The sequence below is a fragment of the Larus michahellis genome, chromosome 3 (genome assembly GCF_964199755.1).
Source record: "Larus michahellis chromosome 3, bLarMic1.1, whole genome shotgun sequence".
In the NCBI taxonomy this organism is placed as follows: Eukaryota; Metazoa; Chordata; class Aves; order Charadriiformes; family Laridae; genus Larus; species Larus michahellis.
The window spans coordinates 116,124,621-116,150,727 of record NC_133898.1 but is presented as its reverse complement, the minus strand read 5'-3'; the positions used below and the strand labels follow the sequence as shown (position 1 = coordinate 116,150,727).

At 37.7% G+C, this 26,107-nt stretch overlaps 1 protein-coding gene across 9 annotated transcripts in view; it reads right to left on the bottom strand.

Annotated features, from left to right (window-relative positions):
• GREB1 (growth regulating estrogen receptor binding 1) overlaps positions 1–26,107 on the bottom strand; it is a 94,837-nt gene that overhangs the window by 30,848 nt on the left and 37,882 nt on the right. For 7 of the 9 annotated variants that reach the window (XM_074581862.1, XM_074581866.1, XM_074581869.1 and 4 more), the window contains 16 exons: positions 25,575–25,731; positions 20,499–20,621; positions 19,571–19,747; positions 12,842–13,024; positions 12,381–12,524; positions 10,935–11,060; positions 9,444–9,566; positions 8,418–8,555; positions 8,050–8,235; positions 7,147–7,497; positions 6,318–6,446; positions 4,683–4,808; positions 4,017–4,214; positions 3,746–3,926; positions 1,716–1,908; positions 990–1,126 (listed from right to left, as the gene is read on the bottom strand). In XM_074581862.1, coding sequence (XP_074437963.1) covers positions 990–1,126; positions 1,716–1,908; positions 3,746–3,926; positions 4,017–4,214; positions 4,683–4,808; positions 6,318–6,446; positions 7,147–7,497; positions 8,050–8,235; positions 8,418–8,555; positions 9,444–9,566; positions 10,935–11,060; positions 12,381–12,524; positions 12,842–13,024; positions 19,571–19,747; positions 20,499–20,621; positions 25,575–25,731 — 2,672 coding nt within the window. Of the gene's footprint in view, positions 1–989; positions 1,127–1,715; positions 1,909–3,745; positions 3,927–4,016; positions 4,215–4,682; positions 4,809–6,317; positions 6,447–7,146; positions 7,498–8,049; positions 8,236–8,417; positions 8,556–9,443; positions 9,567–10,934; positions 11,061–12,380; positions 12,525–12,841; positions 13,025–19,570; positions 19,748–20,498; positions 20,622–25,574; positions 25,732–26,107 lie in introns of those variants that run through there. The other 2 variants (XM_074581871.1, XM_074581868.1) reach the window with 2 other exon arrangements.

The following is a 26,107-nucleotide window of genomic DNA, read 5'->3' as shown; positions in this document are numbered from 1 at the left end:
GTTATTCTTAAGGGGTGGGAGGGAGGGTGGGGTGTTTCGCTTGTGTTCTTACTGAAGCCCTGAACCAACTTTCTCTTGTTTCCAAGAGGACGAATACACAGGCAGCATCCAATGAGCACTCCCAAGTTCCCAAACCCAGGTACACCCTGTCTCAATCCCCAGTCTATGGAAGGGAGAGACATGGATATGCATTAGTTTCCTCTGCTCTGGTTTCCACAGAAATGAACATGGTAGCAAGAGGAACTGTGGCTTGCTCAGAGAAGTGCCTGCTATGCGTCATCACAGCTCCAAAGCACCCTGTAGCAAGCCCCAGCAGTTAAGTGTGGATGTGCTCAGTCTCCCAGTTATCAATACAAATTCACGAGATTTTACTCCTTCTGTCCCATTCTTCTTACAGATCCCAAAGAGTTCGTTCACAGCTGCACGTGTGCACATAATGCGCCACTACTCTTTTGCAGTGACTCTAGACTTGCTCCACTGGGACCAAGGAAAATTGATGATGTATTTTCAAGCTCTGATGATGCTCTGAAGTTTTTATCACGGATTTAAGTGTACGAATCACAGTTCTACTTCTCTTTGCTGTCCAAGTGCCGTACACACAAATTCTATACATCAAAATCAGCCAGGGTCAGCGAGTAATAACATTGGATAAAAGTAATAACACATTTGAAATTACGTGATGATTCAATGTTAGATTTTTATAATACAGAAGTATCTACCGGTCACGACATGAACATATGCAAAATTGGGCTAAACAGTGTGCATGTTCATAGTAAGAGGCAGCCTCGACTGATTAGATTACAAGCCAAATACATAGAAAAAAAGACAGAAGGAGAAAATAAGAAAGAGTGAAATGCCCTTGCATACACAGCTGATTTGTGGGACAGTGAGGAAGAAAAAAAAAAAAGAACCAGGCTTGTAGCTAGTAACTCAAGTCACTAGAACACACCTTTTAAATTTCCAGTGTTAAACAAAGTAGGATACTGTACCTTTTTCCCAAAGCCATGACCATCGCTTCAAAAGAGCTGTCGTACCGAAGCAGTGGAATACTATGCCCAGAGAGAGTGGACTCAATGAATTCTGACAGTCCAAAGTATTTCTTGTTTTCATGGTATAAATCTACACCCTAAAGCAAATGAAACAATAAAAATATAAAGTTTATTAATTATTAATTTACAATTGATTAACCATTGGTGCCTGATATATCTGCAATCACATTCTCTAATAAGCATAAATCTACTCAGACATATTAAAACAAGGAGAGAAAGTAACAGAATTAATTTTTTTGAGAGAACAGAACTTTGACCCAATTTTTCCTTGTTTCTCTCTTTCTCTCTCCCCATATATATACAGACAGAACAGCTATGTATGGAATAAATATGCACACATATGAAGAAAACCCATGTATGTACATGTATTTATGCAGTAATGCACTAGAGACAGATTTTCAGATGGTTTCCATTTATGTAGCTCAAAGATTTTTAGCACAGCTACTACAGTTTATAGAAGTTATAAAAGGAATAAAGAAAAAACGCAAGAAATGACAGGATAAGCAAAGGGAAAAAGAACTTGCCATGGACTGAACAAGAAAAAGATGCCATGCAAACTTCATTCTTGTTTACAAAAATCATGGGGCCTTCACAGTTTCACCAAATATGTAAATGTAAAATAACTTATGAAAAGCTCACAAAAGCACCTCAAAGCATCCATCTTACATTGCTGTATGAAGAAGGCCAGTGGATCTCATTGTAAGGGCTGATATGAGTATGCTGTGTCTGCAGCGCGTAGGGGAAGGAAGTCACATGGAGGGTCACAATATTTGGCGCCTCTTTCACCTCCCTGCAGTTCAGCAGTCTATCAACAAGTCCTGTAGACAGTTCTGTTGGAGGATAAAGGCTATGCATAGCACTGCAAAAAAGAAACCCAAAACTCTCCAAAGTGATCAGCACAAGGGAACATTTGAGTCAGTGGAATAGCTTTAACCTGGATGTGAAATCAAAGTTAAAAACGTACAAGGAACTTAGGACTCTATACTTAGGAACTTAGGACTCAGGCACGATTTTGCTGCATAGAAGAATGGGAAAAGAAATGCAAATTATTTCACTGCAGCTGAAAATTTGCCTAAGTCTGATAAGCTCCCTAACTAACAAATTACCAGGCCCTTACAGCTACCAGAATACGAGAGATAAAGGATGAAAGAAGCTGAGGTTTTGTCGGTTATGAATAGACACATAGTCCTCTAGTAACTTTGGCCAGATTGTGAATGCTACCCTTAAGAAAACATAATTCTTACCTACAAAAATAAAGATCGAAATTGACAGACAATAAGTCAGTAAAACAAAAAAAAAAACAGAGGGAAACTACCTGTGATAGATCTATTATGAAAGGGAAGAACAGTTATTGTTAGGGCAAACGCCAGTATCATGGAACACTTACAGTCAGTTCCTTGCTCTGGTGTAAAACTTTGGTCCAAATTCATGCTATTTAATTTTTGGCATTTACCTGCCTAAGTTACAAGCCTAGTCACTGCAAGCTCCTTCTGTTACGAGCAGAGAGAGATAAGTAACTCCAGAAATTGGTTCTGTCCACCCATGATCTAAGCCAGTCCCCAGAGGTGTGTCTGTTGTGACTACGTGGGCAATCCCAAGCAATTACACTCTTGTTTTAGGCACTTCAGTTAGGTGGCGTGAATCCTGCTGTGCAGAACAGTCGCTTAAATATTAGTCACTTACATATCTTTATTAGATAAGAGGAAAAAGTATCAGAGTTAAGCAGCAATACAGGTACTTCCCTGCCACTCAAGGATGTTATTTGAATAAATGCCTTGAAGGCTGTGACAGCTGTAATATGTCATGTAAATTCCTAAGATATAGAGGAGTTGAACAGGAAACCCTCACATGTGAAAATCAAGTTTTGGTGAAAATCATCCTTCTTAACCAGTATGAAAGACAAGACCTTGTCATTTCATTCACAAGTAAGATTCCATACGTTTTGGTTTCAGAAACACCACCATGCTCCCAAAGTTGGAAAATGTTGGTGTTTCTGGAATTCGGTATGTCCTCCAAGCTCCCCAGTGCCCCAGGAGCCAGAAAGCAAAAGCAGCCCAACTTCTCAGCAGGAAGATTGTTGAGAAGCCACGGAAACAGGGCTCTGTGAAGGAAGCAATGAGTTATGCAAGTGAGCTGATGGGGAGCTCAGGAACATCAGATAGAAACCTCCCTGCTTCTTGAGGAGTCTATCTGACGTGACTATGTGTCCACAGAAGCTTTCAGTTCTTACAAATCAGTGATTCTGGATAGAAAAAACATTGTACTGGAAAATTTCCGATCAGTTAAAAAAATAAGCAGCAGTGTTGGCTCAGTAGTTGTCTACTCGCTGTGGAGGATTTTGCATGTTTTACAGCCCAGAGGACACTGTCAGAGGATAATGAGCTCTGTGTACTTTCACAGGAAGCTTTCCTTTGAACAAATGACAACCAGCCAAAAAAACAATAGCTGTGGATGAAAGAAGATAAGAATGGTGAGCAAGGAAAGCTGAAATGTTACACTGAGGCATAATATATTAAGCAGGATAAGAGTAAGTCACAAAGGACCTTAAAAGAAAACATGTTTATTCAACACATGGGAAGAGGGAGTTAGCAGAAAGATGCAAACAAAGATGAAGGAAGGGATAAATCAGAAAGCTGATCTTGAGAGTTAATGCAAGCAATAATAATTTCTCTAAAAAGAAGTTACAGTTTTCTTACCTCATTAGATCCCAGTGTGCGTGATCGTGGATTAGAACAAACAGTGTATGTGGATTCTGCATAGAGTTTTGTAAAAAGACTTTGAATTTTATCTGGGCTTCTGCATCTATTTTCATAACATACTGTTCCACCCTCTGCTTTGTAAGATGTTCCTTTTCTAATCCAAGTTCTAATAAAATACCTAAAGAAATGGAATAAATGTCAGTACTTCCGGATACAAACACATTTAACAATTTCCTGTAAATCTAAAATAAAGCTAACTAATGAGCACCTGAGTGCCAGAGATGAAACAAAGTCTGCTGATAAGTCACTTCGGAGGGTGGAACGCAAATCAAGAAATCAATTTTCTCGAAGGAACCCAAATCAAGATTTTGAGTGCTGGAGTCAGCAATTGAGCAAATATGAGACAGCAATTTCTGAGCCACTGCTAGCTGGAATGGACGAATCTGATGTCGTTCAATCTCATAACCTGGAAAAAGGTAAAATTCTGTTTAGATATATGCCCAAAGTCTCACCTAATGCAAAATGTTAGAGTCTGGCAAAGAATGATTGATCTACTCTTTAAGGTTCTTGCTTATGAACAGAAGTTGCAGTTTATGAAAATGTATATGGAATATGCAAAGAAATCTTTCTGCATTTGGGCATTTTGGTCCTGTAAGTTTCTTAAATGTCTGAGAGCTGAAACTGAACTTGTGCAATAGGGTTCTGCTACCACCGAAGTAAGACTTTGAGCTTCAGAGAGTACAATACCCAGTGGAATGAAGCAGAGCATCCATCAGTGTAAATCTGAATGTCCCAAGACATGAGTTGCTCTTTGCCTCAGGACCTTTGCCTTCCAGAGCCTAGGACTCTGCCCAGAGGGATCTAACTGCACAGCCAGAGACCTGGTCTCAAGTACCCTACTCAGTTACAGCTTTAGAAAATCCTCATTACTTACTTGTACAGGCAGCTGCTCCAGCTCCATTCAGTGCCGTTGGTTTATTCACTGAAGCAGAAATTGAAGAAGAGATGTGTCCTTGGTTTTCCTGATAAAATTTCTCCAGCAAAAGATCAATGTCACCGTCTATCAGATCGAAGGGATAGTGGAATAAACATCCATGTTAAGAGCTGCGTTTCATACTGATTTTGTCTTGTAGCTCTTAAAGAGCTTTATATATGCTAGGTAGTTATCCTGCCCTTGGCTTATTGGCTGTTTTATACAGGAACCCTCTTGTTATTGTCTATTGCATCTGTTTTTATAGCAGAACAGTAATAAAATGCAAATCAGGGCAGGGAATGACAGACGAACTCTGCAGACCACTGGCTAGGACATTTATGAAGGATGGTAGAAAACTAGCTTCAAGGCCCCGCTACAAATCAGCAACAACAAAGACACGAAACTGGCTTAGCTTATGTTCAGCCCATGGAGCTATACTGTTCACCGATAAGGATTACAAGAAATTTTGGGAAATCTGATAAATATTTTAAAATCTTTAAAATTTTTGAAACACAGAAAGAAAAATAATTCCCTATAAAGCAGAAAGAGAAATATGAGTTTTGCAGCTACACACAATGCTGAAGCAGACCAGGTATTTTTTATTGAACTATGTCTATCTGCAAATATATCCTATTTATCAGTTTACAGACGAAAGCTATGCAGAGAATACAGTATGCCTGTCCTAAGTATTTAGTATTTTCTCAGGCATTGAAAAGATGTTTGAACGTGTCTCCACTGAGCTCAGAAAGGCAGGTCTGTGCAATGTGTGAGGTGCAATCCAGCGCACATAGATGGCAACTTTTTTTTAGGATGCTCATTCGCTTGTTCTGCTCGAAAAATAGCGATAGCAAAAGTGATTTTGAGAACCATACTCTGAAGATATTAAGAGCAGAAACACTAACATAACTACATGATGGTTCAAGAAAAACAAGTTCCTCTTAAGTGACCACTCAGAATATCATGACACATCCAGAAGGGTTCTTGTGATCTGAGTACAGATTTACCGACGTGACATGAATGGCAAAGGGACTGTGACATCCCATTAACACTGACAAATATGCTGCATTTGCTCTAGTTGTGTGATACGGTTTAACTTTAATCAATTAATCCCAGATAATCCAGTTTGTAGTAATCCTCAGTATACTCCGTTAAAAAATGATCCGGTAACCCTGGATCTCTGCAATTTTCTTCTCTTTCCCACACATCACGATCAACTTCACGGTATGTTAAATTGAAGGGACAAATCCTTCCTTTGGTAAAATAACTCCGTTTTATCATGGTCTAAACAAAATCTGTGCTTACGACAAAAGGATTTATACATTCATATGAATATGGACTTGCATAGTATATGGATGGATTTGCATAGCTAAGAATAATATGCTCAGCTATTTGCTGGCATATTTTTATGAAACGGAGGGATTTTAGAACCTGGCACTTTTAGGAGGAATTTCAAGTGTACATTCAGAACTTTGTCCTGCATTTTTTCTGTATTTCTAATAATGACTTGCTTCTGGAAAAGTAATGAGCACAGCTATTTTCTCTGACTTAAAAGTTTCAGGGACTTGGAAACATGGCTCTTTATAACCTGTTAGGTACCTGGGCAGAGTGTGCTAAAGAAGGACCCCAGAGTTTCCACTTTCCCTGTGACCAGCTGATAGTTAACTTCTTTTTGGTAGTCGGAAGGAGTGAGCATGCTCTCAGACAGAACTCTTGCCTGATACTTTCCTAAAAGACAAAAAAAGTAATTTTGAAAGCACTTCAAACTGAAGTAAAAATGTTCTATGTCATAATAAAAATACTACCCAGAATACCACATACACAAAAATGGCAGAGATAAGTTTTTCTCTCTCCTATGCATGTATGCACCAGACACCTGAAAGATAGATCCATGTTTTTTAATTCTTTGTGTTTCTTACCCTTTTTAGGAAATATTTGTTGAGGCAGTATATAAAAAGAGCATATAAATAGTCAAAGGAATCATCAATTATCTTACACTCCTAATGAATCTTTGAATTCCTATTCAAATAATTTATTTAATTATCAGCATAGCCCTCAACAGGTTGTGGAAGGGGGTGACATTGAAAGATCGTCTTTTAGAAGCTAAGAAAGCGTTCAGTTCTCTGCTCGCAGTAACATCCCAGTCGCACAGAGCAGGAGAGCTTTATGCAGTATGTGTGCTGTAACTCGCCGTCATTTGTTCGTAGCAGTGTTGGCTGGGACGCCTTGGTGAGAAAACGGGTAACACAGGCAGAATGGGATTTGCTGGGGAGAGACCCAACTGTGCAGCATCAACTCGGGTTCTTCAAAACCCATTACTTGTTAATCAAAGTTCTGCTTTCTGAGGCAGCTTATGGAAACTCCAACCAAACTCCTCATGGCATTGAATTACTCTGTTTTGCCTGGAGATACACCCTTGGGATCTTACCTGTTATGACAATGCAGGAATCAATGGCTCGATTTCTACTGGCACATATGATCACCACGTAGTTTGTCTTTATTAATTTTCCTTCAATGAGTAGCTTAAACATTTCTGAAAGCCCTTCAGCCAGAGAGTAGCTGCACTCAATGATATGGACACTGTCATTACAGGAGCTGGCGGCGAGGCCTGCCAGCCAGGGAAGCTGGGCTGAAGTCACTGGTGCGATCTGGCTGGGCACTTGAGGAAAGGTCTGGGGAATGGCCTGTTGGTACTGACGGATTTCAGACAGGTGTGACTCCCGCCACGAACGCATGAAGATTTGTTCCAAATCCTCAATCAAAGGGACCTGGTCCGAGGCTAAAAAATACAAGGAAAGTATTATGAAACAATTAAACAAAACAGTTGAGTTAAAACCATTTTTTTTTCAAAATGTGTACTTTTTCAGAGATGACCGTGTTTCAGATTTATGCATGCGTGACTGTATTGCCTTTAGCAGATGTGAACGAAATTTTTCATTTTGAAGTGCCTCTGTGATACTCAAGTAAAGCTGCCCTAATTGGAACCTGAGTATCAGTAATTAAAAATACTGCCTGTCTCAGCATAATACTACTTCTAAACCCCAGACTGTATACAAAAGTAGTGAATTACAGATCTTTTTCTTTTTTTATTTTTAGTTGCTGAGGTCCCAGATTACAGGAGAAGATAAACTTTGTATGTATGATTATATTTCAATCTGTCTGGTCTTTAAGGACAAATTATTTAGGTTTTTTTTCATTACCACAAATGAAATTGGTTTTTATCACATGTCCTAAACCGATATTTAATACTGTCCTGTCCTAATATTCCCTTTCTCCTTTGCTGGCATGTAATACATTCATTGCAGTCTATCTGGATGTGAAATAATCTTACCTAGTTGAACAAGGTAGTAGACAGTCAGTAAGAGCTGCATTTCCTCTGAAATAGGCTGTATTGTGGAGGCACCATATTGTTCATATGCTCTAGACAAAGACTGTGAATTTCTGTAACAGGTGTACAACAAAGGACTCACTATCACATCATTAATGTTCCCACAAAGATATGGGAAGTTTCCATGACCTACAAAATAAACAATGTTTGTACACATCACATTAGTTCCATAATTTCCCATGTATGCATTGAACAGTTTTAATAGTAAACCTTTTAAAATCGACAGCTTTAGCAGTGCGTATCAGTAAGACGTATCTTTAACTCTCTTACTAAAAAGATTTAAGGTCTTGTTGGGGGGTTGGGGTTTTTACCTTTAAAAATAACTGGCTTTGCTTTACAGATTTTCAGCAAGTTGTCAGGAACCGAGACGGGTTCTCCTGAGCCCACCATCGGAGTCGAGGCTGGCCCCACCAAAGCAGAATGTGGTAAAGATGATAAGCTTCCTCCATCTAGGATTTTAGACATATTATTACTGGAGTCGGGTCTAGTAATGATTTCCTCAAAAAAAAGTTATTCAACATCATCTCATACCCACATTTGGTATCAGTATTAAATGCTTTTTATGGTTACATAGATATTTCATGAGCTGTTACTACAACCCATACTATTATTCTAACTTTCTTGGAGGAATAATTATATTGTTGCAAACTGGAACATCACACATGCATCTAAAGATTTTGAAACGTTTATAAGCAAACAGTCCCAGGTATGAATGCAAGAATACAGAGATTTATGTGATATCAATGCACAAATAGTTACAATTTGTGTGTTCTGTATGATATATTTAGTTTCACTACTTCTAAACAGGTTTTCTTGCTATAACAAGACAGAAAAAATTAAGATTCAATGTTTACTCAATCGTAATTTCTTTGCAGTAATTTTAATTTAAACAATAGCACATTAAAAGAAAGCATTTTGGGGAAGGAGGGTTTATTTCACTGCATGTCACTCTAATCTGTATCTAGACTATAAAATCCAAGTGCCGAGAACACTGTGACAAATAATTGAAACAACAGATGATCCTAGTTATGGATAATCCTGATTTATGACCCTAATTTTAATATCCCAAAGGTGTTTCGGTGTCTAAGGATGGACACAGGCACCTGTTGGGATTTATTAATAATGACTTGATGACTGGATCCTAACGACAGTTAAGCTCAGAGCCCCAAAAGAAATCAATGGAAACAAAGTACGTAAATGTAGGTGAGCACGTAGTTATCAAACACCTTTCAAAAGTCTAATGCAAATCTGCACAGGTCTTTAAAACATTGCCTCTTTTCCCTTATTATTTTCTGAATAATGAAAAAAACATTACCATTACCTTGGGCATAGCTTACCATTTTTAATTCTGTTTGGAGCCTGTGGGTTGAGCTGCAAGTTCCAAGTTTCAGTAGATGATGGAGACTCTGGTGACCAACCTTTATGGCGCTTTTTTGGAGGCCCTGAATTTGTTAAAGTGCCTGAAAAACAGTAATATTTCAGAAAAATATTAGAATGGAATTTATTCAGTTTTGCACATGGTGATTCAATATGTTTTGATAGATTGAACGTGTGCATTAAGTACTGTGGTAGACAGGGCCAACTCCATGAATATAGCAATTTCTTATGGTTTATATTTTACTTTGCTGTGTCCTGCTTAAATTCCTGGGAACTTTCTGGTGCAGAGGACTCTTAATTATCTAGGTAGGCTTCAATTATTTTATACCAATGTTTACTCTGTACTAAGAATAACATCATAAGAATGAGATGTACTAAGAATGCTTATAAGTGTTATTTTGAAGTCAACACTCTGGGCTTTTTTCTCCTTTTATTTTTGAACACGTGACAGTGTTTCATGTAACTTATTGCAAAATAAAAGTCTCAAGGGTTTCAGGGTAATATTAATAAAGATGTGAGTTCTTTTCAACAATTTTCCCATTTACAGGATTTTTTGACACTTCTTGCTGGTTGCCATCTTTGGTTTTATGTTATTCCATATTAACTCCTAGGAAATTACTTATGCATTTTCCTTCTATCCACATGCAGCTCTAACACCCGTGTCTGTAAAAATGTAACTTTCTCACAGGAGCTCCAGATGATTAATTTCTTGAATTTTCTTCCATTAATTTCTTGAATTGTCTTGTGCTCTCCTGCAAACTCCTGGAATGCTGAGCTTCCACTAACATCAAGTATTTCGAATTATTGAGAGCCAATGGTCCTCCGGGAATTGCTCAGCATCTTGCAGGATTGAGCTATTTCTATTTCTGGACATGACTATGCAGAGGTCATAACGCTACTTCACACTGGCAGGGCTCTACCTCCTGGCAGAATGGTTAGTTCCACATAAAATAAAAGACAGAGTAAGAATCTTATATAAAAATGGGGTTTAAAATTTTGCATAAGATATTAAAATTAAAAATAAACCTGAAGGCTTCAGATCTTAAATAAGAGTGTTCACTTGCAGAAGAACCTTATGTACAGGTTTTCAAAGATAACTTTGTCCTTTAAACATTTACCACGTGAGGGCAGTATTTAGCCATTCGTTCTACTCATTCTGCTCATTCAGAATCTAGTCTGTACTTCTATTAAATGAATGAACTGTAAATATAATGAAAAACTTCCAATTGATAATCTGAACTGTAAAAAAGCTATAGCTGAAAACATATAAACATTTTTTTTTTCTGAAAGTTAACATAGAAAAAAGTGTTATGGTCAGAAAGGTCTTGGAAGGAAATAGTAATTCCTATTCATACAGGAAATTATGATCATGATACCATTTGTTCAATGCTTCTATTATACCCGTGGAATATAGAGTTTAGGGTTATTAAAAAACAAATCCATACAAATACCTAACACCGAAGGTCTTGTCAGAGCAGACAGGTTATTTTTCACCAACTGTTGTTTAGGTGATTCCTTGCCATTATACACTGCTGAGCTGAACGCTGCTGTTGAAGGGATGTGATCTATAGCTACAGCTGGCAAGAAAAAAACAAAGCATTTACATTAAACATTTCTAGGTCAAGATCCCCAGTTGATATAATAAACTGATCACTCGATCATTTTCTTTAATAGAGCCATCAGGATCTTCTCAGAGTGAATACAATGCTGAATAAAACAAAAGAAATTCTGATCTCATACCAGATTATTGCTGTCTGACTCCAAATTAAGTGTCTGGGTAAAATCCAGTTCCGCAATTAAATACATCTGTCAGATCCCTAGCTTCTTTGCAGGTAGACCCTAGCTCTTACAAGTAGACTTCTCAAGCACTAGCTAAAAGAGTCCGAGAGGTTGTTGAAAATCTACTAAAAATCTCCTAAACCTCCATTCCAATTTGACATCCACTTTCCAAGATTCTTTTTAACTGTGCTGCACTAAAAAGAGAGGTTTTCTCAAACATAACATGCTTGTTATCAATGTAGCTTTTTTTATATATGTAACATCTGACAAAAAAAAGAAATCCAATCTGCAATTCTAAAGAGATTAATGAACTGTTTTGGAGGGGCACCAGTATTCCAGATCACAACTGTTTAACAGGCTTCTATCTCACAGAGAGAATATAACCACCAACAGATGTGCCTCAGTTCTCCTGCATGAATCCCTGTAACAGTCGCAAGACACTAAAGAGCTATTTTCATTACGAAGAAGCTCAGAAAGATCACTCTAGCCTCTATCATCCATCACCTTTCATTTCTGTCAAGCTAATGGAAAAGTAAATGTTTCAGTAAATGTTTCTTAGTACAAAAAAAGTTACAAAAAAAGTTACAGATACTGATCATTAGCTTGTTTTTTAATATTAAGGCCACTTTTCTCAGCAGAAGAAAAATTTCAGGAGTTTTTAGGCTGATGCCCATGGATTCTGATCATAACATAAAATAGACTGGATCAGAAGAAAAAGCTGAAATGACACTGGTTCCTGTAACATTTGTCATCTGTGACCAGACAAGCAACGGCTGGAGGAATGTAATACCTATTCTTAGCAACTTTAAAAATAATGGCTTTTAAAAAATTTTGGTTTGCCTTAGCTATGAGCAAGCTGGAGAACTCCTATTTTCTTATTTGTTAACCTTTTATACATAAACCTGCAGGGAACAAATGGACAGCGAGAAGTTTTCAAAGAATGATCGCTTTCTTTATTTGTAATATAACCCTAAATCTATTGAACTTTTTTTCTTTTTATTTTATGTGGTAGTGTGCTTATTTGTTTGTCTTTCCATTGACATGAGTACACACAAACCCACATGCACAGAAGAGTAAGAGGAGGTGGAAACCCAGCATGTTTTCCTTCTAAGCGGTACCTGTTTGCTGCGTCCCAGCTGGAGCACTTGGGTTTGCTGCCGGGAGTGGCTCGCTTGAGGTGCTTCCCGAGAGGCCCGAACTTTCTGGCAGTTGGAACAACATGCTTGAGCAGGTGCTGGATGAAGACTGCCGGCCTCTGAACTCTTAACAAAAAAGAAACTTCTTATTGCCTGACAACAGTGGCATTTACTTTTTTCTCTGTGTATTTGATTTGGTAATTTCACGCGGGAATTACTTAGAGGCTACGGCACTTGGAAGGGAGGAGCCGATGTCTTCAGACATGCCATCCTCATATTAGGTCAGTTAATTGCTTTTTACAGCTGCTGGAGTAATCACCTAGCTTTAAAGAGTCTTTCTTTCAACTGGTCTGTCTTAGGTTTTACACAGACGCCAGTCCCTGTGATAGCTAAGCTTGGATGATGAAAACCAGAGCTTGAGGAAGACAGCTTCGTTATCTTACCTGCCCCTTTCCAGCAGATTACAGATCCTTTGGTCAGAGCTCCCTGGGCATTCCTGACCAGATAATACTTTAAGTGTTTCTGTTTCTTGGGCTGAGTGGTCAGTTTAAGATTAATGTGATTTGAGAATTCTGTAAAGTAGCAGAAACCCTTCTTGCCACAGCCAACACAATTGCCAGAGAAGCCTGGTAAAATAAACAATACACATGATCCAATGAGATAGGTGCGTCACTATTAAAAACATCCAAAGACAACTCTTTCCTGGAGAAAAGCTGTATTTGTATTTTTTTTTTATGGAGTGAACTTCTCATTAACATTTTCCTCCAAAAAATATTACATCAAGTCCACTGTATTGGACTTTGGCTACCAGATTGTAAAAACCGAGCCCCACGTTTACAGAACAATTAAATTAGGCCATATTTTTCATTTTTTCTCACCAGGAAAAGATGACAGTTCCTATTGATTACCTACCTGCAAAACATTAAACCAAGAAGTTTCTGACTGAAGGGTACTGAATCACATGCTTAAGCCCAGCCCTACCCAACACCCCAGAAAGTACATGCTTCGCTTCTGTTTCAGCTTTCTTTGAAATGAAACATGCAGTTAAGTCTCAAGAAATTGAGTATATTTAATCTATTATATTTAATTAGATCTAAGCATATTTACGTACCAGGTTTCTACTACAGATACTTTTTTAGAGAGGAAAAAATACTAAAGCCTTCCTGGGCTATTAATTTAAAGTAGCTTTCTCAAATTATGGCTGGACTGTGTTAGCACTTGACAGCAGTTTGAACTATTTATGATTACAGAAACAAAGTGTCTGCAACTTTATAGACAGGACAGAGGCACAGTCCTTGCATGTAAAGAAGCTTATTGTACTCAGGCTTGATGGGGCATTTCCAGGGACACTGCCATTTCCTCTCATTCCCAGATACACAGTTCGAGCCTCAAAGAGGGGTTGGTGACAGTGATGTCATTATCACCCTAAATAAAGGCCATTCCTCGCACAGCTGACTATCTGCCTTTTGTTCTTAAACAACCTTTTTTGTCCATTTTCCAAAGTATTTCTTAAGAAATTTTCATCTTACATCAGACCAATGCAACTGTCTGAAAATACTTTTTATCTATAAAGAAATCCGATAGTCTACAATTAGAAGATAATCTTCCCCATGGAAATTTTCTCTCTGTTCCCTATATATGACCCGAAGCATGAAGTTTTCTTTTATTTTAATCATACCTAATGAACATCTTTATGTGTCATCACAGGAATTGAAATGGAAAGGGTGTGTTCAGTGAATTGGAAGGTGTCAAAAATAAAGGAAATACATTTCACATAACGTATGGACAATAACATTGGAGATAAATAACTGGAGTAAAGGATCAGTAATACAGTAGATCAAATTAAGAGCCATTTATGAAAATGATTATTTCATCCACATATTTCAAACAAATTAAGTTTTCAAATTAATGGTCAATACCTTTCTCCTTCTGTAAAATGCAAGCACTGAAATAGAATGCTTTGTAAACACCTGTTGCTTGGTTTACAACCCGAGCACTTTCATTAGTTTTCAAATGGCTCAGAAGAATTTTTTAAAAACCTGAGTTCATGTGGAAATTGGCCTGGTATCCATGGGAACAAGTGGCTAACAACTATTGAAAGCTGCCTATTCTCTCTCTGATCCTGGCCCGTAGGATGATAAAGGTCATTATGACTCATAAAATCAGGACAAGTCATGACTCTGCAGAATCCTCTGTGTTATATCAGTCAGCACAAAAGCATCTGTCTAACATCACAGAGCCTTCAGTCGCTGCAATAAAAGCAACAACAAAAGCAAACAAAATTAGAACAGACGTGGCAAAAGCTGTAGAGTTTGCATGCATTTTATGCAGATTAAGAAATCACAAAAAATGCTCCTGCGAGTAAATGAAAACTTCCCATACATCTGGCAGCACTGAGCGTGACCAGCAGCGTTGCAGTTTTTGCCTGGTGGCCACTTACAAGCCCCTACGAGTTTTCAAATACAAGCAGGAGGGACCATTTCCAAAGGTAAAGTAGAAGTACCTGTACACTTCTTAGGTTTTATCATTTTTCTGAGAGCGACCAGCAACTTGCCAAAGCCACAGGTGAAATATTTTTTCAACAGAATTTCAACAGTGGACATACATAAAATCTTTTCATGTGGACTTTGGATGAGTCATTATTTGTAACTTTTTTAAGTAAAATCACCATCTGCCTAAACCAGATTTAGCAATACCTTCTACTTGAAACAACCTTTTGCCCTAATCACCTATTTTTAACTCTGTGAGGTCTACTGGAGAATTAGTTTACATCACGCATAGCATATAGGTGAGACCTAGTAAGGATTAATCAGATCTCAGTTGTCCACTTGTGAAAAGTTGTTGAATAACATTTTATTTTTTAATTTTCCTATTAAGTCAAACTCTCATCTTTCACCTCAAGCTTCCCCAGCTCCTCTGAGTCCTTTCTTGCAAGCTCCCGCCAACACCGTTTTTCATCCCGTTCATTCTGACTGACACTCTCTTTGATGACAGCCATTGCTTCGTTAATACAGCTCAGCACTGACATCACAGATAGAACACAGCATGACCTTATAATTCCAATGCAATAAAATGCATTTCAATCATTAACTCATTGCAGGGCTCTGCCAACCTTTGCTTATAGCACTTTATGTAGCAGATTGAGGAACAAAGGAGAACCCAAACATTTCACCATCCTCCTTTCTCTGCGTGCCCTGTTCACGTGCCGTGGCCCGAGGCCGCAGCTGATAGAGGGGACAGCTTGTTTCATAAACAAGCTGCATTAAATATTCTTCCATACATTATAGAGAGGACAAAGGTCAGGGAAGTTGGGGCAGCCATAAGGTGACTCAATATATCTATGTCATGGGATTGATTTCACAAGAGAATTAGAAATCAATGCCTGGAGTTTAGGAGCTAAAAGCCTTTCACCTTTAGGTCATCAGTTCACACCCAACTCAGTTTAGTAGTGACTTAAGGCTGTTACCTTCTGAAGACTGTTTAATCAGAAGGTATTTGATTGTATCTGGAATTTTATCATGTGCATTAGCTTGAATTTGCTCACACCACAATGATCAATTGCTCATAATTTCAAAAGCTCTTCCACAGTAGGGACCTTGTGGTCAGGAGAAGGACCTTGGACTAAAAGGTTATGAAACCTGACCTACCTTCTCACTGGGGAAATGGTTCCTTTGGATCAACAGTGAGCTTGTGCTAGGGATAAAGAGAGGACTTCAGGATGGAAGGATATCCATCTAATATTTCATAATCTAATCTTTCATAAATTAGCAGAAAATTTTCTTCCTGTTTCTCTTTTAAATGAATAACAGGCTTTTAATTAATGTTAATATTTTTGTGGAAAGTTGGCAGCTTGCTTAAGACAGAGAATGATTACATTTTCAACTTTTCAGCAAAAGTATTTCTTCTTTTCAGTCTTATTCACAAGAAAAAGCACACAGACACTGACAGTGCTCCACATTTTCCCTTCCTACTTAGTACCACTTCATTTGAAGACTGAAGTCCTAAATTTAAAAAATAAACGAAATCATCATGGTCAAGGTGGAAAGCTCCATTGGACAGAAACTCACTACTATTACAAAAGCCCAACGGAACATTGTACATTTTAACAGAAGCAGCCACAGTATTTTATACTAAAATGTTTTCATCTTACGCATAGCTTACAATGCAGGGAAACTAATCTTTTCCTCCGTCATCCTGACCTCAGGGACCCACCGAAAAAAAAAGATTTCTTATTCCCTGCTAGGAAAGTGGGCAGCTGTTTGGTCTTTTGGAAAGGAAAATGATGAGTGAATAGCTGCTTTGTTTATCATGAGAGACTCTCCTTAAGAGTGAGAACTGGGGAAAAAAACCCAAAACCTTTGGGAGTGGTACATGGTAGCTGCCTTTATTAGGAAACAATAAATATCGCACTATTACAGAAGTGCTTCCTCCATCTAAGCATTTCTTTGTGTCACAAAAAAAACCCAAGAAACAGCTTCCTAAAGGCAAAAAGCTGAATCTGTTTTGCAGAGTAGTTAAACACGTGATCTAACTTGATTAACAGAAGCATACGATATGCATGCTCAGACACAGAACTTCTTGCTTGCGAAATATACAGTGTTTTCTAGAAAAGGTGAATTTTTCTATGGAGTAATATGTCAACTGTAAAGACAAAGAAACAAAACACCCTCCAACAGAAATGACTTTCAAATCACAAGCACATATGTCTTGATGGTGGGACAACTTATTAGCATAATCAATAAATTGGCACACACCCTGGAGGCGTATCAACAGCCCCTAATGGGAACAAGACTAAGTCAAAAGCTCGCCCGGAAAATACCAAGACGTTTCCTGTTTTCTTCTGGAATTTTTGTACGCTCCACAGGCACCTTCACCAATGTATGCAGGTGGACCATAAGAAATCAGGAAACTATTGGGTAATTCATTAGTGCCTTTTCCCTTCAAATAAATTATTTTGGAAAAAATCTACAGTACTCAGTAATAGCTGCCTTAGAAAAGCACAGTATATTAAGAGAAAAACCATGAAATTAAGAAAAAGCAATGGGGCTGAAGGATTACAAGGGATGTGCCTGTATCACCAATAAGCCTTACCAAAAGTGTGGGATATATTCGGACTCATGATGACAGCTCATTTCTATTCAAAATTAATCCAATTCAATTTCCCTCTAACCTTAGAAAGGCTTGAAGAGACCACTTTCAAAAGGCCAACATGGTTGAAGAACAGCCTCAACTCAGAGTACCAAAAATAAGCCTTCTATCCTGTCTTTAAAAGCAAGACAGTAAAAAGAGCTTCCCTCCTTCATACGAAATGTTTTCAACTTAAATCTGTCACAAGACAGAGGTCACTGAGTTATACTAATAGACAGAGAATTTAAAGCACGAATGGTTCTGTCTTTTATCTCGCTACGTACCTGAAACCATGAGACTATTCATGTCTGCTTCCAATTTTACTTACCCTGATTTGACTTGCATCGGTGTATGAAAACCGGAATCAAATGATCATTTCTATCTACAGTATGATCTATTGTACAAATAGTGTGCTGTCTTCGTGTCAATAAGATATACCGTGGGTTTTCATTTGATGAGGGACCAGGAACGTTGTTTTATTTCCAGCTTTCAGATGAAGACTTTGGATCTTAAAGTATTTAAGTTCTTTCATATTTAAGCTTGTTATAGAATACATAAAAGTCATCTAACAATATTATTACTAAAAAAGACTGTGATTCACTGGTGTTGAAGTGTATGTAACAGCAAAAAATAAGCATTTAAATGGTTTCAGGAAGCTGAAATGTATTAAATAAGCAAGCTGAGGATACAAGTAGCATAAAAACCTCCCAGTTACGTTCCTGTTGCCTTTTTCTGTTCTTGTTTAGCATGCAATTAACAAATACACTACTTCCTCTCCACTAACAGCCTAAGGAGCTTAAGCTGTTAATAGTGCTAGCACTGAATGACTTGAGTGGTACAACATTCCTGTCTTTATCTTTAAAATGACAACACGTGGGTGATTTACAGCCCTCTTAATTCTTTTACAATCACTGGTCAAATGTACTGTGACCAATCCAACTCTGCAAGATCACATAAGGAAAGAAATTACTGTACATAGAATTACATTATGCACCTTCACACTGCACTGTCAACCCAAATGCCTTGAAGAGTTGCTCAAACTGAGATAACAACTGAGTTCACATCATATCCCTCAGTGTTTGTGAAAGAAAACAGTTAAAAGACATGACAAATGTTTCCTTTTTGTTATTTAAAGCTCAGACTGGTACACAGATACATGATGCAGCGGTTTCTGGTTAACTAACTATGAAAATAATACATAAGAACCTAAGAGTGCTTAATTGAAAAAAAGAGTTCTCCTTGCGATTATATACCATTTGTCCCAATATAAAAACTATTCCATTTTAATAACGTTAATGTTCAGTTAATTCATTCACATGACCGCAGATCATCACCATCAGAAAGGCTATAATAAGGAAGGACCTAGATTTATGTCAGAAGTTAGACTTTTAAACAGATGAAAAGGAAGAAATTAGAATACCCTACAAACAATATTATTCAAACACACAGTATTACGTGATTACACATATAGGAAAAGTTTCAACTTACAACCATTCATATTTATTTATATTGCGATAATAGCAAAAAGTGATAGGTGAGGATCCAGAACTATGCTATTGTTCAAACACAGTGGAGAATATTATCCCAATCTCAAAGAGATAAATCAAAAGGTCAGAAATTTTTCTTGTCCAAACTACCATCAATCTAGTTACATGTGTATAGTAGCCTGAAAGTTCCACTTGACAGACCTACAGGCTGTCCATGTTAGTATTTGGAAAGCTAAAATAGAGGCAGGCAGAAGTTCAACTAGTCCAGTTACCAGATGTGCAGTTCCAGCAACTAGGACATAAACTGATTGGACAATGACTTTAGCCTTGGACTAATGGATAGAAGGTGATGAAGCATTTCAAATGAACTGGCTTGCTCTGTATCTTTCCAAAGCAAACACAGCCAGCTCTGAGTTGTTATCTTCTTGTGCATCACCAGTGAGCGTTACTGTAGACGTGGAACGGAAATAAGATCTGCTGAACTCACTCTGCAAAAAAAGATCAGCTATTAATTATAGTCCACAGAAGCATCCACTTACTGCAATCACGGGCACTTACCCAACAGGGCATTGCGCCCGTTGTCGTCTGGCAGAAACCTTTTATCCACAGCACACACTAAAAGGTGGTCAGGTAAATTTGGTGACTTTACACCAACAAGTAAAAATCCTGATGGTACCTCAATATGTTCATTGGAAATTGAAATCAGTCTCAAATCTTTACCAGCCTGGCAGAAACCTAGAAAAAAACAATTCAATGTATCTTTAAGTTGACAAGATTATTTTTTTAATACTCATATTTGTCTTTATTAAAAGACTTTCTATATTTTTAATGAAAAACAAAATCAGTTGACCTCAGGGTCAAGGGCAAACTAAGAGAAAAATTTTTTCCCTGCCTTTTGGTCAGCCATAAACAGACTCTACCAGTAAAATAAACAAACAAAAATCTGAAAATATACAGTGAAGTTTTTCTTGATAATGTTCTGCAACCTACATACTTATGGGACAATTTACTAACAGCATCATAACTTAGGTCAGACATTCAAAAATGGAAATAATAGTTCTCGGTATCTGGTGAATTTCACTGGCTTTTCCTGGGTTTTTAAAATATTTTTTACAGCAACATTGAATGAGGTACACTTTAAATAGAAAAAAGAAGTGATAAAGCTTTCCACATTCATTTTAGCAAATGCCATGCCTGCAAACTCAACCTTTTAAAGGTTGTGTTGCCTAAGAGAACAGAAGTTCTGTCTCATGCCAGGCGTTCCAACACAAATGCTTATTGGACACACTGGGTAAAGACCCTGTCAAATAGAAGAGCAACCAAGAGCAATCCAGCTTTATCTGGCAGGTAATGAACAATGACATTTTTAGGATTTCTATATTGTATAGATTATCTCATTCTGATGAATTATAGAGGAAATGGCCCCAAACCTACCCTTTTCAGTAGGGCAAATGCTTTTTGACAGCATGTTTAGTGCACTTCTTACCATCAGTAGTGCAACATCCTTCTGGGGGAGGCTTCATCTGGTAAGAAACAGGAGGACTACTTGATTCTGAGCCTTCTTCCTCCTCCTCTTCTTCTTCTTCCTCATTATCTGCTCTGCTGCCTGCTACAAATTATCATAGTGTAAATGACTTAGAGAACAGAAAATGCTGGCAACAAACCAATGAATGAACAGGGTGACCCAGTTACAGAAAGTATTACAGCAAACTGGATTCTCTCCTCTTGACAATGACCTTACTGTTGCCAACTCTTAAGTTACTTGTTGTTTCCTTAACGCTCCAATTTCCAGTCATGCTTACAATAGAATGTCTTTCATCAAAAAAATAAAGCTTTTAGCTCCTGTGCAAAAAAAAGTTCAAAAGCATGACACAACTGTACCTGAGAAAGTAAAAGAACCTAAAGGACAAATAAAAAGAAGCCTCAATTTTTTATTTTTTAAAATCTCATTATTTTTAAGCTAACCTCATGATTTTTAGAGGCCTAATTCCTGATGTTTGAACTCTTGCTGATTACAGCAGTGTAACTGTATCCTTTGTAATATTAACAGCCAACATAAACCCAAAGTCCTTACTTCTTAGCACTTTAGAATATCCTGGCTACAGCCCAAGTACAGATGCTATTAATTAGGTATTGACCATGTCCTTGATGTTGTACAGGAAACTGAAGAAACGGTTCCTGCTGGAAACTAGGCTCACCACAGATGATGTCACGATAAGAACACCTAATTCTCAGGCCTTCTGTCTCCTACCAGAATCCAGCTGTGAGTAAAGCACTGCCGCTCTCTGAACAATGTCAAGGAAAGGCAGATGTCTACGAAGATGATTCACAGCAGCCTGTGCATGGACGGTGCTAGTCTAGGAGGCAATACTGAATACTGAAGACAACAATATATGATGTAGACTTCATTTTTTAGAGGGCTTTAGGTGTTTCTTCTTCAGATTCTCTGCAGTAAACCACATTTCTGGTGCAATGGCTACCTACATCAGTATTTTTACCTGATAGCTTGCTTGTTAATAGAATTCACTTGTATTTTATTGGTGTATGTTTCAGCCTTTCAATTCAAGATTGCTTCTTTACTTGGGAAAGTAAAATAGCAGTTTGCTCCTACATTATTCTGTTGATCCAGGTTTTAGTCTTGAAACAGAAAAACAATGCAGTCATCCTCCAAAGCTCAGTGTCAACTGAACATACTCTCTTTGCTTTGACTGACTTTAGATAAGGCACTCAGAATCCCATAGACTATTCTTTGAGAATTTTTTCCCCCATGACCCTCCTCAGAATAGCTTTTTATTTTATGATTATTAAATGACTGTAGAATCAGCAAAACAAAAACTACAGGATAAATGAGAATTTGGAAGGAAGCTGAAGAGAGAAACCTGGAGTTTGAAGATTTGTCTCTAAAGGTTATTAGGATGTACACCCCAGTCTAGAAGAGGATTTGACGGGTACGTTTACTTTTAAGTATCTAAACATCAAGCTTCAGTCCTGGTGCACACAGATAAGGACAGAACATTAAACATGACTGGTTTAAGGTTGTAGCCTAAAGACAAAAATGCTGGAAGTGAACAAGGGAAAAGCGAAGCTCTCCATCTTTGCTATTTAAGTCAGGGGTGAGTTATGTGTTATGACCTAACCTTGACTAATATCCAAATGCAATGAAAAAGCAGAGAGTCTGGCTCTACGCTCTTTCCCACTCTCCCAGCCATGAAGTTCCTCCTTCCTCTTTGTGCCAGCTCTGGCACTGGAGCTTGTTAACTGGAGCCTGCCTGCTAACCCAGCAGAAAACTGAGCAAACAAAAGTGACCGGGTGGTTTTTTTACTGGGTTTACATATTAAATTAGCTCAGTGGAAGACACAGAAAATGCCAAAATTGATGAAACGGGAGAAAATGGGAACATGTGGCCAGGAGGAGTAGAGGGGAGCAGAATGTGGGATTTTCCCCTTTGGGTGATGGTAAACTGCTGGGTTTGTTCAGCCGTAACAGGTAATTTCACATCAAAAACAAAGAGACAAGAAATGGAAGTGGAGAGTAAGAAATAGGAGACCTACAACGCTTTCAGGTCAAAAATAAAAAAAGTACAAGAGCAAATATGTACCTATAATAAACAAGAATGAGCTGCTGTCACCTATAAGGGGCAGCATTAGGGCTTCTGCTGCTTATTTAAAAAAGATCTACAGTTTCCTCTTCTTACTGATCTGCAGTTTCTGCTTTTACTTTTAAAGCAGGGCCCCTTCAAAGAATTCTGTGTCTGTATGTGTCTGTCCCACATCTTTTTCTCTTAAACAATCCCAAAAGAACACACAATCAAGCACTCAACACCAGAGACAAGATGGTGGCAAAAGTGGACTCACAACCCGAGTTCTTCTGTTGTATGTTACAGAACTAGTCAGTCAGCTGACATAACTTGATATAGCACCATTAAACCAACAGACATACTGGGAAGATTTTGTCCACATTTTATTGAATTTAAATTTATTCATAGGTATCATAAACACCACCGTTTGCTTTAAAGGAATTCTTTTCAGCTCTTACAAAGGATTTATTAGACCTTCATGCTTATACAGTTGTGATTAAGACATTTCACGTGGAAAATACAATTGTGTAAATGTAATTGTATAAATGCAATGGTATAAATGCCTATGAAGACATATGTTTATGATATGTAGGTTTCTTTCAAATGTGTAGACTGGAAAACCATACTCACTGGAAAAACAGGTGTTCGCAAGCTCATTGCAAAAAATGTAACATCTAGGCCAGAAGGGACCAACACGTTCATTTAACTTGTCTCTAGGCACACTACAGTCTCTTTTGCATGAATTATCATGACAGATATGTAATGATATTAGGCTAGTTTCAGTGGCTAGGCATTTTTTTCTGGTTTAGATGGTCATTTATGTATCAAAAAGAGACAGAAAAATGTTTTTTGAACAGAAAAATATAAACCTAAAATGACAAGTTACAACTGGTGATTGATAAAGTTGAAAAAAAAAATTTCCAATTGTTTTTTTCTTAAACTGACTATATGCTCAATTTTCAGGCTCTTGAGCAATTTTGATATTGTAACATCATCAAAGACAAAATACATAATACCAGTCTTATTTACTGGTGGCTGGTTTTGTTGCCAAATGCTACTTTGAACATCTATAATGTGTTATCAGTCCACAAAATAGAAAGCCAAAGCACTTGGGTTGCACTGACCCACTGCACAACCTTGTTCAAATTATTTATATCATGTCTGCTTCACCAGAGGAAACCACTTGCTGTATTGTGGACCAACAGGCAGCTATGGCCAAGCATAGTCCGAGTATATCACCGTGTCAGAATGCCAGGGCCAAGGAAAGACAACAATGAGAGGGGAGGGGAGGGGCTCGTACAAGACCCCAAGGATGGTTCTCTGCTTCAGATGCCTCCCGGCCCTCAGAGCACAGGGATTCATGGAGCTAGAAGTGGAAATTTCAATTTGTGATGAGGCTGGAGTACATGACACCAGCTTGCAGACCTTTCCCACCTGAGGAACAACCTAGGAAAAACTATTATAGGTCCCTTCAGAGTTCCCCTTGTCTGAAACTTTGATGAAAGGAATGTTCTCGGCCCGGCTGTTGTGAAACTTTTAATTAATTACAGTTCAATTCTGTTTCCATTAACTGCAAAGAAAACAGAATCAGTCCTTCAAGGTTTGGAAAGTTCTTTGAAAGCCTTGAAAGAAAGAAGTTACAGAAGAGTGAAATTGCACTTTTGTTCCTGAACAATGCATCTGCTCCTGTAGCATCTTTCCTGACTGATCTCATAATCCATTTTGTGACATCACAGTTGGTTGCCATGGAAAAGTTTATGAAATGCTCATAGAAGGGTTTGATAGAAGGATGACATTGTGTAGGAAATAACCAGTATATGTATTTGAACAATGAATAGGAAATAACCAGCATATGTATTTAAACAATGAATGTATAGTCATTATTATGTCCTATTTTAGCAAAGAAAAAAAAATGACTAATGATGTGTGAGCTGTGAACAGATTTGCTTTTTCAAGAAAAGTTTTCTCAGCTGTTACCATGAGGTAATAGTAAACAGTTTAATCTGTGCAAAATACTTTCATCTAATACTACTTCTTGGGCTGATTTTTTTTTTTTTTATTACTGTGGATTGTTAACCATTATGCATTTTTCATTACATAGATATCTAAGACATCCTTAGCGAAGTATGACAGGGGAAGCAGGTCTGATCAAAAGAAATGAAACACCGCCCTGGTGACAGAAATGGCTAAATAATGAAATTATTAAACATAACCTCGCACCAACATGCCAGTGTTCTGCACACACCAGTCAACTCAATGAAAACCATGAGACTACTACACATAACAAAACACCAAATTGTACCATGAGTTTGCTTATCAGATCTATACAGTTCATTTAAACTATACTACTTCCAATTAAAAAAAAAAAAGACTGAGCAAATGAAATTCAGAAACACAAACAAAAATGCAGAGAGAAATCTCAGGTGTTAAATAGCAACTTGTGTAGGGTTTACAAGAGAACACGTCCTGAATTTTTACCTTCGCAACCACAGAATAACTAAAAATATTATGTCTAAAGTAGTCATAAACCTTCTTAAAAGCTAAAAATATTTCTGCTGTATTTATTCAGAATGAAAATCAGTCTTAGCATATAACTTTTATAAATCTGTCATGTGTTTAGCATCTTTTACTGCATAACTTTCAGCAGTGTATGATAAATTATAGGATAACAGGTATATGTTCCAAATCTCCAAAGATTACTCCATACATTTACTGGAACAATCCCTAGTACTTCAATTTATGTATATTGATAAATCTGAGCAAGCAATTGGCTTAATTTTGTCAAAATAAAAGACAATGCAGTTTGTATTTTTAATCCAATTCTAACACACACATATATATATTTGTAGACCATAAAAATCCAAAGAAAAACTTTAAATACTTTTGGTTTTCTGTATGCTGATTTGAAATGTGTGTGCTGAGCCTTGGGAGAGCAAACAGCAGAACAGTCTTTGAGCAGAAATATAAATTCCATTATTTCCTACCTTCCAGTGATGACAGTTGCTGTTCAGCTTCCAAATACAACTGAGAAAAGATTGGTCTGGGAACTAAGTTGTTTGAGCGGAGAGAGGCCTCAATGGAATTATGCAATACTTCTTCAAACCGTGTTGTCTTGAGCTGACCAGCGTAAGAATTTCCCATCTTCCCAAAGAAGAAAAGGAGACAAGAAGAAAAAAATAAAATAGATATTTCAATTTTAGCACTCAGAACCTGATCACCGCATGTTGATGTCAGTCTACAACATCGCTCATGAAGGAGAGAAGCTTCATTGTCCACAAAGAAAGGCAAAGGAAAAGAACATTGACTGCGGCAGTCGCTGAGCAGATCCTGCTGGTAAATTACAGGAAGTTATCTAAAAGTAACAGCTTTCTGTAATTCAGCAGAAAGGCAGCAAGCTTTGACACCTTCTTGAAGATGTGGCTAGAAATCTGATTCGAGCAATTCCTTGGTTTATACAGCAATTGAGGAGATGCATTTTCAATAGTCAGCAATCTCATCTGTAAAACAGCCTTTTTGT